Source organism: Lepidochelys olivacea (assembly GCF_965140295.1).
Source record: "Lepidochelys olivacea isolate rLepOli2 genome assembly, chromosome: 9".
In the NCBI taxonomy this organism is placed as follows: domain Eukaryota; kingdom Metazoa; phylum Chordata; order Testudines; family Cheloniidae; genus Lepidochelys; species Lepidochelys olivacea.
The window spans coordinates 48,384,719-48,401,326 of NC_140419.1; the positions used below are offsets into that span (position 1 = coordinate 48,384,719).

At 42.5% G+C, this 16,608-nt stretch overlaps 1 protein-coding gene across 5 annotated transcripts in view; it reads left to right on the plus strand.

Moving 5' to 3' along the window:
* Window positions 1–16,608, plus strand: part of STAG1 (STAG1 cohesin complex component) — a 381,779-nt gene that overhangs the window by 112,271 nt on the left and 252,900 nt on the right. For all 5 annotated transcript variants that reach the window (XM_084638723.1, XM_084638721.1, XM_084638725.1 and 2 more), the window contains one exon: window positions 2,122–2,218. In XM_084638723.1, coding sequence (XP_084494849.1) covers window positions 2,122–2,218 — 97 coding nt within the window. The remainder of the gene's footprint in view (window positions 1–2,121; window positions 2,219–16,608) is intronic.

Genomic DNA, 16,608 nt, shown 5'->3' on the forward strand with positions numbered 1-16,608 from the left:
ATGATGCAGCACAAAACTGATATTTTAGTTTGAGGCCAAACTTTTCTGCCTTGTTTTATTTTGCAAGTAGAAGATCCAATAGTTTAGTTTTGTAAGACTTCTCAAGGAGTGTGTGTGTGAGTGAGTGAGTGAGTGAGACCGACTAAGTGGCTGATAAACCTCTCAAAGCCAAGGCTTCTCATTATGAAACGTGCCAAAGCACAAAGCCAGAGAGAAACTCTGAGTGCCAAGCGTCTCACTGATGGCTCGTCTTGTCTTCCTGCTCTCCTGGATTAACTGGAGCAGGGGGGCATTTCTGAACAAGGGTTCTGGTTTAGGCTCATCAGTGTGTGTTGGCTTATCTCATGCTAAGTCTGTGACTTCTGGTATATAATTATCCTCCTTGACCCTCTTCGTTGGTCAGCTGACAGCAGAACCCTGGTAAGCGTATGCCACCTGGGGGTGTCAGCATTTGTTGCTGATTTAGAAATTGCACATGGACCTTCTGAGGTCCTACATTTATAGCAGCTTGAAAAGTGGCAGAATTCCTTTAAAGAGTTGCTTTACCCAACTGTTTGGAGACTACACCTTCTCTTTCCTCCCATTGTTTTCCAACCACTGTTAGGGTGCAGAAACCAGTTATGAGTAAAACTGGAATTCTTACTAATTTTAAAGAAATTCCCTGTAAAGCTAACCTTTCCAAAGTAGTGTCTTAAGTCAAAAGAAAACTTGCACAAGACATTGCCCCAGAATAATAAAAAATCTGGCTTCTGCGTAAAGTTCTCTCTCTCTTAAAATAATAGAAAAAGCTGGTTTCCTTTCCATCATGTAACATAAATAAACATAGTAACATTTTACTCAAATAAAAATGTGTGTAATTGTATTGCTATGCTGTTCATCTTTGGAACTAAGGAAACTAAGGGTTTTAGTAATGTTGCTCCCTAAATTAAGGGGTGATAGTGTTGGGAAATGAGAAGAACCCTGACATATTTTACTTCTCTCAGAAGACACAGATTTCATGGTAGTGGGGTCTAGAGGAACCTCATACCCTCTTCTTGCTCCTTCAGAGAGGCTGATGCTCTTTCCTAGCTTTTTTCCATTGTCTCCGCCTCTACCATTTTCCTTGCCTGCATCAGCTGCTGTAATACCATGTGACATCTCTGCTTCTGCCCCAGCAATTATAGAGTACCAGCATTAGGTTTTTAGGATTAAGTTGGTGCATGGGGAACATCTGAATACATTTCTAGTGTGTGTCTTTGCACACTTTCTAGCTGGGTTTGTGTCTGTGCCATACACTCTCTCTTACTCCTTGATTGCCCTCTTCCACTGATGGTCAGTGTTCATTTAGTGCCTTAACTTATCAAGCAGCTGAGCCTGCTCTTCATCCATGGTGACCTAGCATATGATAGATGTCAAACAGCTCTTGTCCTCTGTCTACTTGTCTGTCCCCCTCCCTGCTATCATAACTGTTGATGGCAGACTTTGTACACCTTGTTATGAGTAATGTAAATGTTCCCCAATACTGTGGTCCACACTTGAGTTCTTTGAGACCATTGCTCAGTTTTTTGTTGCAATGCTATAGGTGGCTCTTTGGTTGTCAGCCACAATCAGCGTAAAGAAGTTCCACCTATTATTTTTTAGTTTAGAATGTTTCCCATCACCAGCTGTTTAATCAAATTATGTGCTCTATTTTAAAATTGTGACCCATGGCTCACTGACCATTATCAACATTAGAAAACTTCCATCTTGCAAAATAAATAAGATGCTTATCCCCAGAGAGCGTTACCCTGCTGAAAATGTTTTCTTGGAGGAGTTCTGAAATAAGACAGAATGCTTCTGTTCTCAACAAACTTGTTAGATTGAATAAATACCTCAAGCACAGTTTTGGTTTTTAAATTATTTTGCCTTTGAACAGCTAACTATTTATCCTAGTATAACACTAGAAAACAATGCATGTAGACCTGGGCTCTAGCAGTATTTATTCTGTCTCCACTGGCTAAGGGAAGGCATGTTGATTTCTGAATTTGTACTCACACAGTTGTGGGAAGTACATTCTCAGTTATAAAATTACTGTCTGAAAAGTCATTTGCATTTATAAATCTTTTTAAGAGTATCTGATACATTTTCTCTTTTTCTTGACAGTCTGTGGTGGACGACTGGATTGAATCATATAAACAAGACAGGGATATAGCACTTCTGGATTTAATCAACTTCTTTATCCAGTGTTCAGGATGTCGAGGTACCTTGGAAACAAGTGATTTAAAATAAATCTAAACTAGGTGACAGTTATACAATGTATATTTCAGTGTAAGTGCTGCTAAACATGCAGGAGACCTGGGGTCAAAACTCCTCATGCATGGTTTAGTTGTTGTATTTTGTGTACTTCATGGAATAATTCCAGCTAAAGTTTGTTTGTCGAGAGCCTTCTCTCTCTCTTTCCCCGTCCCCATTCTAAAGAGTACAACTCCTCAGAGATTGGTATGACTCCATCAACTAACAAAAAAGGAGACAGGATTTATTAATCAAGGTAGGTATATATTTATATATCCCTGACTCCCCATTTCTATTACCTCCCGAATCTTTTTTTTAAACCAGAAGCCCTCTGTGCAGCTGTATCTTAACTTTTTCCTTATTTCTTTCCCTCTAGGAGTTAAGTTTTGAAAATTGAAGAGAACGGATTCTTGTTTATGCTTCAAACAGCAAAGACCACTCATTTGGGGATAGGGCACCAATCATGTCTGTCTCAAATTCCCTTTCAAGCTATCAGGGATAAGGCAATTATCCTGTCCCACCCTCAGACTTTATCCATTGCTGTGGGATTGGCAGCCCTTGTAGGATCTCACCTGCCACTCCATCTTCTTTGTGAGCATACACTAGGTCCGTGGTTCTCAACCCAGGGTCTGGGGCCCCCTAGGGCAGCTGCAAGCAGTTTTCAGAGAGACTGCCAAGCATGGCCAGTATAAGACTCACTAGGACCCAGGACAGAAAGCCTAAGCCCTGCTGCGCGGGACTGCACCCTGGAGCCACGAGCCCTACCACCTGGGGCTGAAGCCAAAGCCTGAGTACCTTAGCTTCGCAGTGCCCCCTGTGGCATGGGATCTTGGGCATTTGCCCTGCTTGCTATCCCCTAACATTAGCCCTGGCTTTTATATGCAGAAAAACAGCGTTGTGGCACAGCTGGACTGTGGAGTTTTTATAGTATGTTGCAGGGGCCTCAAGGTTGAGAATCCCTGTGCTAGGTGTCTTTGTTCTTTCACTTATCCCAAATAAATAAATAAATAAATAAGGTCCTAGTCACCTGTTAGTAGATAGCAGCAGGAGAGAGACTCCAAGAGACTCAGGATCTCACTTTCTGCTTGTTTTGGCTGGAATGGAATAGTTAAACCAGTGATACTTAGACTGAGGCTTGAGAGCCACAAGTGGATCTTTAATGTGTTGCTTGTGGCTTTTTGCAGCACATGATATTAAAACACTGTGTGATTTAATTGTTAACCAATCTAAGTTATTAACCAATTGTAGTTGATAAAATAATATTTCTGGGTCAGTCATTTTGCTGTGAGAATAATATATATAAAAATAGTAACTGGAAAAATGAATTCACATTACTGTGGCTCTTTTGGATAATGTTGATTACGAATTTGGCTCCTGAACCACTGAGGTCTGTTTGAATGTAATGGTACTTTATTTTTTTCCCCCAAGCAGTTTGAGAGACAGTTTTAGGTGCAGTCCCCATGTTCTCTCAACAGTCAGAGGCATCAGACCAACAGCATTCCCTTTCTACTCCTAAGGAGCTTGCCTCAGCAGACCTTTTGGCAGCATGGGAGAGGGAACTTCTGTTATAGGCTGTACAGCGGGGTTCTCCCGGGATTTGGGGCTCTCTTTTCCGTGGTGGTTAGGGTTGAGGGTTCAGATCACCACTCTGTGTCAGTGGCTCTAGTACTTCTGGCTGAGGAGATTCCTCAGAGTGTTTTCAAAACTTGTTGGGCAGCTTGCTTCAGAGTGGTTATATTCTGTCTGTTTGATCTCTTCCCCCCTCCCTCCCAATTTCCATTTGCTGTTGGGATCCCTTTATATTGCTTTTGGGCTGGCATATTAAACGTTAGAACCCTAAGATATGTATATTCATTATTGAAGTTTTAAGGTGGGGGATGGGCACTCATTCTCTGCTGCTCTCCCCTAATCTTCTGAATGGCATTCCATCAAGCTCTCCCTGTCAGGGAAAGCAGCAATTCTAGATCTGAGACACTATTTTTTGATCACTGCCAGAGAGTGATGCAGGTTGAGTGACACCAACACCCACAAGCTGCTGGAAGAGCCCGCACCCCCTGGGAAGGCGTCCTGTCACCACTGACTGGTAATTACAGTGCTACAGGTGCCTGGCAGCAATTTACTTTCCACAGGGGGAGAGAGAAAGTGTTGTCATTGCTCTTGAGATGGCTTTGTCTGTCCATTTCTCTATACTCTTATCCTCTGGTACCCATGGTGACATCAACTTCAGCTCAGTTGCTCTCAGTTTAGATTGTTTAGTTGCTTATTACACACAATTGGCAGTGGAGAAAAAAATGGTGTTCTACTGAGGATAGCAACAGTTGGAAAGAGGGTTCAACTCCCTGGTGGCTCTCCGGCTGACCACACACAGTTCTTTTCCCTTCTTCAATAACCTGCCTAATTTCTAAAAGGGAGAAAGTATTTTCTTCACCTATTAGCTCTGTGCCTTCATATTGATATATAGGCAATATTTAGGATGATATATGAATGGGTGGAAATCTCATCCAGAGGAGAGTTGGATTCTTTGTAACCCCGCTCTTTGAGATATGAGCTATCTACTTTGATTAACCAACTGGCCTGTATCCTTAATCTGAAATACTTTTCTTCACAGGCAGATGAGGACTGGGATCATATTCTGAATATATCTAAGATTTTTTTTTGTTAATTTTGCCATTCAGGATGTGCTATGCATGGAATATAATATTTGAATTTAGGATTTTCACGTGACTTTACACCCTTCTTACTGTGGCAAATATTAACAGAGATAAGAAAGAGCAAGGCAGCATTACACTCACAGAGTCTTATTGTGGGTGGAGAAGAACTTCCCATCTATATTGTTGGAATTCTGAACTCTTCAGTTGACTGGCTGTAACATTCATATCCAGGTGTGGAAATCGCAACTGCACTAATTGGCATTCTTCTATGTTCATTTTCATCCTTTAGTCCTCGATAAGGCTATGTTTTAGTTACGGGTATTTTTAGTAAAAGTCACGGACAGGTCACGGGCAGTAAACAAAAATTTTCCCAAAAGCATTTTGGAAGTATACACATGAAGTCAAGATCATTCAGGAAGTCCTGTTCTTCAGGACCAGTTTTATTAACTCAGAAGAAAATAAAATAATTCCTTTTACCCCTATCACAGGGACAAATTCAGCTGTCTCAGCCCTCAAATTTAATCAGTTCAAAGTCCAGCTGTCTTGGCCCACTGTTCCAAGTCTATTTTCATAAGACTTACCAGTCTACTCCCTTTGTCCAGCAGGAATCCACAAGATTCCCTAAACCCTCCTCTTCAGGGTTTCCCCACAGGAATCAATCTCTCACCTGTTGGGTCTGTCTCAGGCTTGTACTGGCCCCCAGCCTTGTGTGCCTCAGGGCTCTCCTCTCACTGAGCTACTAACTTTTTATTTCTTCTTTTAGTTTCTCCCCACATGTGGTATTAATCACTTCAATTAAGCTCCCTTGTTAGGAAGGTACTCTAATCAGATGCCCTTGCTCTAGAGGCCTAATTAATCAATTTAAGGGGTATGCTGATCCAGCACAGGTGCACTGGCCCTATATTACCCTCAGGAGTCAGTTACTCTGTGTCTTGAGGAGTGTTTGAGCTCTGCCCACTAGGGATCCTTAACTGGAATTTCATTAAGAGAAATTAGTGATGAAGCATGTTCCCAAGGTGATTTCCCTTTTCACTTGGCTCAGGAAGCCTCTCTCTACCTTATTTTGTCCATCTATTCGTGAATGAAAGGAACTTCTATAATCTGTTTTTATCATGTGTCCCAAAAAAGTCCAAGTGTGACAAAAGGTGACAAAATTTTGCCCAGTGAGTCTGTATCTAGCCCCAAAAACTTGTGGTTGAACTAGAGTATGAACTCCCCAAGAAAATTAGGCTTCATATCCCTGTGGGGGTTGTCCTGGTTTCAAACAGAGGAAAGTTTTGGATTCTTCAGCTTTTGAATAGCCCTTCTATTAGACATCTGTTTATTCAAGAAAGCGTGTGAATTCAGAATTGCCAACCCCACTCATTGAAAAATCATGTCAGGACCCCCAAAATTGAAAAATTAAAAATAAAAAATTTTGGATTCTTTCTTTCGTTTTGGTTTTTGAGTCATTTTGGTTCACATGTTCAAGCTTGTTTCTGAAGTTGAATGATCATAGGACTCCAGGAGCTGGGAATTGAAGAAAAACACTAAGTATCACAAGGCTTATGATAAAATCATGAATTGAATTGGCAGCATTGTTTCAAGCTCTGCCGGGGCCTTCTAGCCACAGACAAACTAAGTAGCTGCCTAAAGTGGCAGATTTCCGGCAGAAGCATTTTTTTTTTTAATGTTCATGGCCTGTACTTCTCCTGCTGCTGCCAATACTGCTCTCCTGGAGCTATCCCTGTTACGGGCACACCTGTTGCCTTCAACCACCATGCTGTCAGCCCTCTGCCCAGAACTCTGCCCACTGTACCATACAGCCCCCACTCACCTTGCATAGAAACTCTCAGCTCTACCTGCTGTACCATACCGCCACACACTGTACCATAGAAGTCTGGCCAGTGTACTACGTAGCCACGTAGTACACTGTATAGAGCTCCACTTGTTGTACATAGACCCCCTGCCCACTGTATTTAGCTTCGCCCATAGGGGCAGCACTCTGAAGTTTTGCCTAGAGTTACAGATTGTCTTGAGGAGTGTTTGAGCTCTGCCCACTAGGGATCCTTAACTGGAATTTCATTAAGAGAAATTAGTGATTAAGCATGTTCCCAAGGTGATTTCCCTTTTCACTTGGCTCAGGAAGCCTCTCTCTACCTTATTTTGTCCATCTATTCTTGAATGAAAGGAACTTCTATAATCTGTTTTTATCATGTGTCCCAAAAAAGTCCAAGTGCTTCCAAGGCTTCTACGACTCAGTGGGTGTGGATTACATGAAATAATTTTATGACTGCCTGAGAGATGGATGCTCTGCCATCTATCAGTGCTTTTCTCTGAAGGCCAATGACTGAATCAGATTTGTGGGTTGAAAGAGGAGTTGCAACCCTTTGGAACCGAATGAAAGCATCTATCTGTTTTTTTTAAATATCTTTTCTTATCAGACTTCACAAGTCAGTTTTGATGGATGCTCTTAGTAGTTTTGTTTAAATTGTTGATTAACTAGACATTAGATAACTTGGCTCCATCAATTTATTAAATCAGCCCAAGCATAGAGGTTTGTACATTACCAGTCTGGAGAACAGTCTTGCAGTAATTAAAAAATGTAACATGTCCCAAGATATGAGCTCAATTACTTGTTTATTACAAGTAGAAAATTCCGCTGTATTATTACAGACCTTACTTCTCTTTCTTATTTAGTTTCATACCCATATTTTAGTGTACAAAAACATCTGTACCGACCATCCCCAGCCTAGGTCATACCTAGCATACTTCATGTTTGGCAAGCCTCAACAAAACATATATCTTGTTTCTGATAGATTTTCTATATATGAAGAACAGAGGGTATGGATATACAGTTTAACTACTAGTACGTTTCCCCAATAATGCTTAGCATGAGTACAAGAGATTCTGGAAGTATGATAATTGGCTAGCAGTACTCTCTTTGGGAAATGGATCTTGCATTATGAATCCATTTGCCTTTCAAGTTTTCTTTGTGGCTTACTCTGGTTATAGTTAACTCCATCTAGGCTAGAAATGTTTGTTCTAGATCAAAGGAGTGGTAAGTGTCCACAATAGCCTTTATAAATGTGCTAAGTGCCTGAACGAAAGCTTATGCTCAAATTTGTTAGTCTCTAAGGTGCCACAAGTCCTCCTTTTCTTTTTGCGGATACAGACTAACACGGCTGCTACTCTGAAACCTGAAGATAGTTGGCAGTCAACAAACTCATGGTAAAGTCTAGTGTAGACAGATTCTAAATTTTACAATCCTGAGGGCATTCTGTGCGAATACATTAAAAATTCTGCATGCAATATTTTAAAATTGTGCAGAATTCTGCAAATTTTATTGGTCAAATAAATGTGGAGGCTCCAGTATGGCATTGGGGTGCACAGGCCACTGGCTGCACAGAGGTGGGAGATCACTGTGCGGCTCCTCCCCACCCCAGGACACGGACTCAGCGGTGAGGCTGCAACCAACCCTGTCACAGCGCAAGAACCCACCCTGCCCCAGAAACACCCCAGGGCCTTGCCCCTCAGTGTGAGCAGGCAGGCTCAGCAAAGCAGGATCCAAGTGTGGAGGGGCTTAAGGTGTGGGCATCCAGATGTGGGTTGAGAGGGTTCTGTGTGGGGCAGTCTGGGTGTGGATGGTTCAGTGGGGGATCTGGTTGCGGGGAGGATCTGGATGCATAGGGGCTTGTTAGAGGTTCTGGGTGCAGTAGTAATGGGACTCTGCAGGGGGGTCCAAGTGAAGATGGTTGGAGCTCAGTGGGGTGGGATCCAGGTGCAACTGGTTGGGGCTCGGTGCTGAGGATCCAGGTGCAGGTGGCTCATCAGGATAGTCCAGGTTACAGGGGAGTGGGGCTCATTAGGGGTGTTCTGAGTGTGGGGGGTGAGGCTTGGTATATGGGGGTCTGGATGCATGGGGTTTGGGCGGATGGGGGAGCAGTTCCCCCTGCTGCAGCTGAGGAGGAATGGGCACAGGAAGTGGCGGGATGGGGGTTGGGAGGGAGTTTGCAGAGTTTCCTGCATGTGGGAGAGAAATCTGGGGGTGGGTATGACCCAGCTCCGGATGCTGTGCAGCATAAGAGGAAGTTTTGTCTCTCCTAGCCCAGCTGTGACTAGCAGCTGAGCCTGGCGCAGGGCAGGAGCCACCAGCCAGGTCTTCCCCAGTCCTGCCCCCTCCCGCACAGTTATTTACTTCCCTGCCAGCTGCCCTAAGCACCCGAAACATATTGCTGGGGAGGGTCGCATGAGTGCTCTTTTGGCTTCCTTTTGCTTCCCCATCAGAAAGTAATTTTTCTGCGGGGAAGCAAAGAAATCTGTGGAGGACATAAATTCTGTGCATGCACAGTGGTGGAAAATTGCTCCAGGAGTATGTTACAGTATTACTAAGTGGATAGTAAAAGGAAGCTTTTTTTGAGTCTGACTCTTCTCATGTGGCCAAGCCCAAAGTCCTGTCTCGATGCAGATATAATATACCTCATCATACTATACTTATCTTTTCCTTTCAAGACTTAAGTGAATCTGAATTTTCTTGTTTTTCTATAACATCACATATTTTCTGATTCATATAATCTAGCAGTTCTTAGCAGATGAGATCAATACTTCATTTCTTTGATTCTGAGTATTTTTGCTAAGCCCCAGAAGGATTAGTGAAGGATCATTTGGTAGCAGTTCACTAACAGTTTGTAATACTGGGGTATAAAGAGCATCCCAATACTCTCTTTAATAATTGGACACTCTGTCACTCCGAGTGCAGAAGGTGGGGGCCCGCAAGGATTCTAAAAATTAATACTTGTCACTCCCAAAGTTAAAGCTTTTTTCTGACCGTGGCTTGGTAAACGCTGCCACCACCCAAATGCAAAAAAAAAACCCTTGGACCCAGGAAGTATCACTTGGGAATTTCTTCCTGTGGGGTACCCTCAAGCCCTTTCACACCCCCCCACCCCCCGGAAGAGCTGAGAAAGAAAACACAGGAAATTAGCGGTTGCCACCAGCTAATCAAACAGCATACGCACAAACCTCTTAGGACACCAAAAATCCAATCCTGTTTTTAAAAAAGGTAAACTTTATTAAAAACAAAAAAAGAAGGAAAATACATCTGGAACTTAGGCTTTTGCTAGATTTTAAAAGAGCAGTTATGACAATCAAGCACTCAAAATAGCTTTCTTGGGGGTTCAGCTTAAAGGTTACAAACAAACAAAACCATTTGGGGTTAGCACAGAGGAGTCCACAAGCCAATAAGAAATAAAAGAAATAACCCTAATCACGTCTTTAGACATTCCTTAATTTTTCTTACATATCTGAGGTGTCAAAAAAGTAGGTTTGAGGTATGAATTGATAATCTATAATCATACTTGGCTTAAAGCTGTTTACAGCATTACGACTGCATATCCCTGCAGCCCAGAGAACAATAGACAAAGTTTCTTTCCCAATTTTAAAAAGTTCTACCTTCCCATTGGCTCTTTTGGTTAGGTGTCCACTCCTTTTCGTTTACCTGTGGGCTTGTTAACCCTTTACAGGTGAAGCAAGCAGAGAACAGACCAAGAGGGATTTTACAGCCAACTGGCTGGTTCACTGTCCATCCAAGGGAGCTACTCCTCCCCCCTTCATGAATCACAGACGCATTCACCATATCTGCATAAAATCATCTCTTTTATCACAGTTTCTCAAACAAATATCCCCACTCAATCTATATATCTTTTTTAACTTTGCTAGTGTAAGGTAGCAAGACCACAAGTAGTATCTTAGAGAAATTATTTTATCATACTACAGATTGAGTTGGTTTTTTGTCACAAATCAAAGCCCATTACTTGGGTGTAATTTGTCTATCCAAATCCTTTCCACATCATTTTGGAAATTCATGTTTCTTTAAGAAAATGGTTAACAAAGATTCATATAAATTACAGTAATACTGGTCTACTTGGGCTCATAGGGCTCAGGCTGCAGGTCTAGAAATAGCAGTGTAGACGTTCCTGCTCAGGCTGGAACCTGGACTCTGAAGCCCAGAAAATTGGGAGCAAGGGTCTCAGAGCTCAGGGTGCAACCCAAGTGGGAATGTGTACACTGCTATTTTTAGACCCACAGCCCAAGTCAATTGACCCAGGCTGAGACTCAGTGCTCTGGGTTTTCCTTTGCAGAATAGACATACCCGTGGTGATTAAAACCGTTGCCTGTCCATAAGACCCTAGATGTGCAGGCTTTTAGTTTGCCCTTTCTTATGTTAAACTCCTGAGATTTCTGTCTTTTAGGAGGAAAACATAACCATGAAATCTGCTTTAGGTAATGAAAACCATGAATGCTCGGCTCTGATTTTCAGTGTGAAGTGGCCTATAAAAAGAATTCTCCAATCCCTAGAGATCTGCTCAAAGACCTCTGCCATTATGGAAAAAGAAAAGGAGTACTTGTGGCACCTTAGAGACTAACCAATTTATTTGAGCATGAGCTTTCGTGAGCTCTCTGTGTGTATATAAAGTCTGCTGCAGTTTCCATGGTATGCATCCGATGAAGTGAGCTGTAGCTCACGAAAGCTCATGCTCAAATAAATTGGTTAGTCTCTAAGGTGCCACAAGTACTCCTTTTCTTTTTGCGAATACAGACTAACACGGCTGTTACTCTGAAACCTGCCATTATGGTTCACTCTCTAGGAAGAATCTTGTTTTAATGTAGCCAACCTGCTGTACTGTTAAGGTGATTCAAATCACCTGAATCCATGACAATAAACAGGGCCAATACATGTTAAAATCAGTGCCAAGTGGTCATGGTTTTTGCAGCAGGTAACGAGACCCAGCAGTGCTGGCAAGATCATATTTGATTTGCATAAGTCTCTGACTTATACATGTCTTCCTCTTCCACTTGTATGGAGGATCCTAAAGAAGTCTGCTTGTCATGAGACTCCTCTAATCCTCATTGTCCTGGATTGTACAAGGTGGGATTTTTACGTGGGTCTGCTGATGTTCTCCCAAGGGGTAAGAATCCATTTGCTTTAGGCCACGTCCTCCTTCAGCAAGGCTCAGTAGTGCCTCCAAACTCAGGTTCACCAAGTCTCTTGGCTTGGTTTGTGAGAGGGAACTACTGAAGTGTGTCAAATGTGTTAGACAAAAAAGAAAGATTAGGGATGGTGTGGGTCTGCTGCTCAATGGAGAATGTGAGCTGGTAACAGAAGATGATAGGAAGACAGAGCTGCTCAATGCCAACTTTACTTGAGTCTTCTCACAAAAAATATTTGACAGATGATTAGCAAAGTTACAATAGAAAATAAAGGGGAAAGGGTGCAGATTGGGATAAGTAAAAAATCCACCAGAGGTCGTCTGACCAATTTGAGTGAATGCAAGTCTACAGAGCCTGATGCTATTCACCCCAGGGTACTGAAGGAATTGGATGAAGAAATCTCAGACGCACTGGCAATAATATTTGCCAACTCATGGATGACGGGAAAGGTGCTGGAAGACTGGAGAAAGGCTAATATAGTGCTCATCTTTAAAAAGAGGGAGCTGGGGAACTATAGACCAGTCAATCTGACTTTGATACCTGAGAAGTTACTGGAGCAATGTATAAAACATTCAATTTGCGAATACCTGGAGGATGAAGCGGTAATTACTAGCAGTCAGCATGGATTTACTAAGAGCAAATCATGCCAAACTAGCTTGATTTCCTTGTTTGACAGGATAACTGGTTTGGTGGATAGGGGGAATGCAGTGGACATAATATATTGGACTTCAGCCAGGCTTTTGACACAGTTCCACATGGCATTCTGATAAGTAAGCTGAAGAAATGCATGCTCGGCATCCCTACCATTAAGTGGATACATTGATGAAACAACTGCAGACAAAGAGTAACTATTAATGGAATGATGTCAGATTGGATGGCGGTCTCAAGTGGGGTTCCACAGAGATCTGTTCTGGGTCTGGTGTTATTTAATAACTTTATTTATGATCTGGATGTAGGAATAGAGAACATATTGATCAAATTTGCAAATGACACAAAGGAAGGAGGTGTTGCCAACACTTTGGAGGAGAGAGCTAAAATTCAGAGGCATCTTGATAAATTGAAGGACTCGGCTATAGACAAAATGAAATTCAACGAAGACAAATAGAAGGTACTGCTCTTAGGGAAGAAAACTCATGCACAAATACAGAATGGGGGATAACTGGCTTAGCACAACCTCAACAGGAGTCAGGAATGTGATGCTGTTGCAAAAAACACACCCATGCAGTTTTAGGTTGAATTAACAAAGGCATAGCATCCAAGTTATGGGAGGAGAGAGTACAACCCTACTCGGTGCTGTGTAGGCTAATGGTTCTCAAACTTCATTGCACTGTAACACCTTTTTAAAAACAAAAATTACTACACGACCCCAAGGTGGGGAACCAAAGACAGAGCTTGCCCAAGCCCCTGGTGGGGGGCCAAAGCAGAAGCCTAAGGAATTCAGCCCTGGGCATGGGGCATGTAACCTGAGACTCACTGCCCAGGGCTGATGCCGAAGCCTGAGCTCCACCGCCCGGGGCTGAAGCCCTTGAGTTTCAGCCCCAGACCCCACCAAGTCTGCTAGCCCTGGTGACCCCATTAAAATGGAGTCGTGACCCACTTTGAGGTCCCAACCCACTGTTTGAGAACCGCTGGTCAGTTAGAGGTACTGTATCCAATTTTGGTCACAGCTATATAGAAAGCATGTAGAGAAACGAAAGGATCCAGAGGCGAGTGACAAAAATGATCAAAAGGATGGAATGCAAGCCGTATCAGCACAGGCTGAAGTAACCGGGTATGTTTACCTTGAAAAGAGGAGATTAAGAGGGGATATGATTGCGTTCTTCAAATACTTGAAAGGCTTCCATAAAAAAGATGGAGAGAAGTTCTCTTGCCACAGAGAGTAGGACAGCAGGCAGTTTCATTTTTCCATTTAGTAGTGGATGCAAACAACCATCTGGTTACATACCAATCTATTATGGGTTAATTGGTTGGCTTGCAAAGTTTCTTTATTGTGGAGGAAATGGGAGGACTTGGGATATTTGTAACTACAGTAGAACCTCAGAGTTACGAACACCTTGGAAATGGAGGTAGTTCGTAACTCTGAAATGTTCATAACTCTGAACGAAACATCATGGTTCTTTCAAAAGCTCACAACTGAGCACTGACTTAATACAGCTTTGAAATTTTGCTATGCAGAAGAAAATTGCTGCTTTTAACCATCTTAATTTAAATAAAACAGTTTCCTTATCTTGTCATATCTTTTCTTAAACTCCCCCCCCCCTTTTTTTAGTAGTTTACATTTAACACAGTACTGTACTGTATTTGCTCTTTTTTTTTGTGTGTGTGTCTGCTATGCCGTCCGATTGTGTACTTCTAGTTCCAAATGAGAGGTGTGGTTGACCGGTCAGTTCGTAACCCTGAGGTTCTTCTTTGAGTGATTGCTCATATGCATTCCAATAGGTGAAGCATATTCTCACCAGCAACTACACACCGCACCATAGTAACTCTAACTCAGGAACCAATCCATGCAACAAACCTCGATGCCAACTCTGCCCACATATCTACACCAGCGACACCATCACAGGACTTAACCAGATCAGCCACAGCATCACCGGTTCATTCACCTGCACGTCCACCAATGTAATCTACGCCATCATGTGCCAGCAATGCCCCTCTGCTATGTACATTGGCCAAACTGGACAGTCTCTACGTCAGGGATCCCCAATGCGGTGCCTGCGGGGCAGGTGCGTGCGCCTGTAGGACACTGCGCCACCAAAATGCCGCCGAGACGCATTGCTGTTTCTCGGTGGCAGTTCGGCGGTAACGCTTCTTGCCCCCGCCACATTTCGGTGGCGGGATGTCAGGCGCCTGCCACGGTCTTCTGGTAATAGGAATATGTTATTCCCACAGAAAGGTTGGGGACCACTGCCCTACGTAAGAGGATAAATGGACACAAATCAGATATTAGGAATGGCAATATACAAAAACCTGAAGGAGAACACTTCAACTTTCCTGGACACACAATAGCATATTTAAAGGTAGCCATCCTGTAGCAAAAAAACTTCAGGACCAGATTTCAAAGAGAAACTGCTGAGCTTCAGTTCACTTGCAAATTTGACACCTTCAGCTCAGGATTAAACAAAGACTCTGAATGGCTAGCCAACTACAAAAGCAGTTTCTCCTCCCTTGGTGTTCACACCTTAACTGCTAGAAGAGGGCCTTATCCTCCCTGATTGAACTAACCTCGTTATCCCTAGCCTGATTCTTGCTTGCATAGTTATACCTGCCTCTGGAAATTTCCACTACATGCATCTGACGAAGTGGGTATTCTCTCATGGAAGCTTATGCTCCAATACATCTGTTAGTCTATAAGGTGCCACAGGATTCTTTGCCTCTTTTACAGATCCAGACTAACATGGCTACCCCTCTGACACTTAATCAGGAAAGAAGGTTAGATGCTAAATGATTGTCAACATCAGGTAATGTTTTTTTGGGGTGATTGTCCATACACCATCCTTGATAGAAGTTGGTAATCTCTCCTACCCAAATAAGATGTTGATAATCTCCATCAACCCTGACCCTAACGCTTCCCTGATGGCCTTCACCAGAAGAAAAGAGATGGGTCCATAGCACTTGTGCGATAAAATATCCCTAGTATCTCAACCAACAGCAGTGACCTAAACTAGAGAAGCGAAGAATTAATGTTTGTCTCCTCCAAATATTGTTTTGTGTCCATAAAAGCAGGCGTTCAGTCTGAATCTGCTTGATTTTATCTGGAAAGTAACAGTTTCTTCACAGTGAAAGGAAGTCATATAGTTTACCGAATTATGAGAGCTATGTTGAATTAGGCTGTTTGCTATTCAAAGGAAGTCCACTGTCAGATTTATCAGGCATGATTGTAAATGTAAAGCAAGTTTACCTTCGCCATAGTCATGGAATAAACTACATAAAAAAAATCTTTTCATGCAACTATTGAGATTTAGGATGTGAATTCAACTATCAGAGCCCTAGTCACATTCCCTCCATCTTCAGTTATTGCATGTCACCTGTAAATCATTGTGACCTGTGAGGACAAAACTATGGAAAAGAATGCCTAGGGGCAACTAAGCAGTAACTGAGGACAAAAGATCACTGTAAGGTCCTATCAAGTATTAAGTAGAATGGTTGATTTTCCTCAGACTCTGAAAATGATCAGTTTTCAATAATCTCAGGTGGAAAACCATCAAAACACTCTGTGCACCAACCTCAGATCACAGGAGATAATGAGTAGCCAATGAGTAGAATCAAATTTCCAGTTGCCCCACTTTTATTCTCTGCTCCAACACTAGATCAAAAATATGTGGCCAGTATATGAGTTGAGCCAGCAGTCATCCAGGTTTTAGTGGTGGCTACAAAATCTGAAAGTGTCTCAGAAGAATGGCAGGTAAAATGGAAATTAGGAGGAGTGAAAGTAAATCTCAAGATCAGATATTGGAAGCCCGAAGCCTGCAAGAGAATGGGTCTGCTAGAACTCCAGGGAGCAAAGGGTACAGCTAAGATAAAGGTATTGCAGAGAGGGTAGCTGATTTATTTGCATCAGTGTTCATAATATAGAGTATGTTGGGTAGGGTACACACACTATAATACAGCAAAAAAAAGAGATAATGAGATCCAGAGTTTGTAAGGTGAAGCTAGACAGATTCAGTCTAGATATAAGGCACTTTTTTTTTTTTTTTTAACAGCGAGCGTAATTAACCATTGGAACAATTGACCTAGAGCT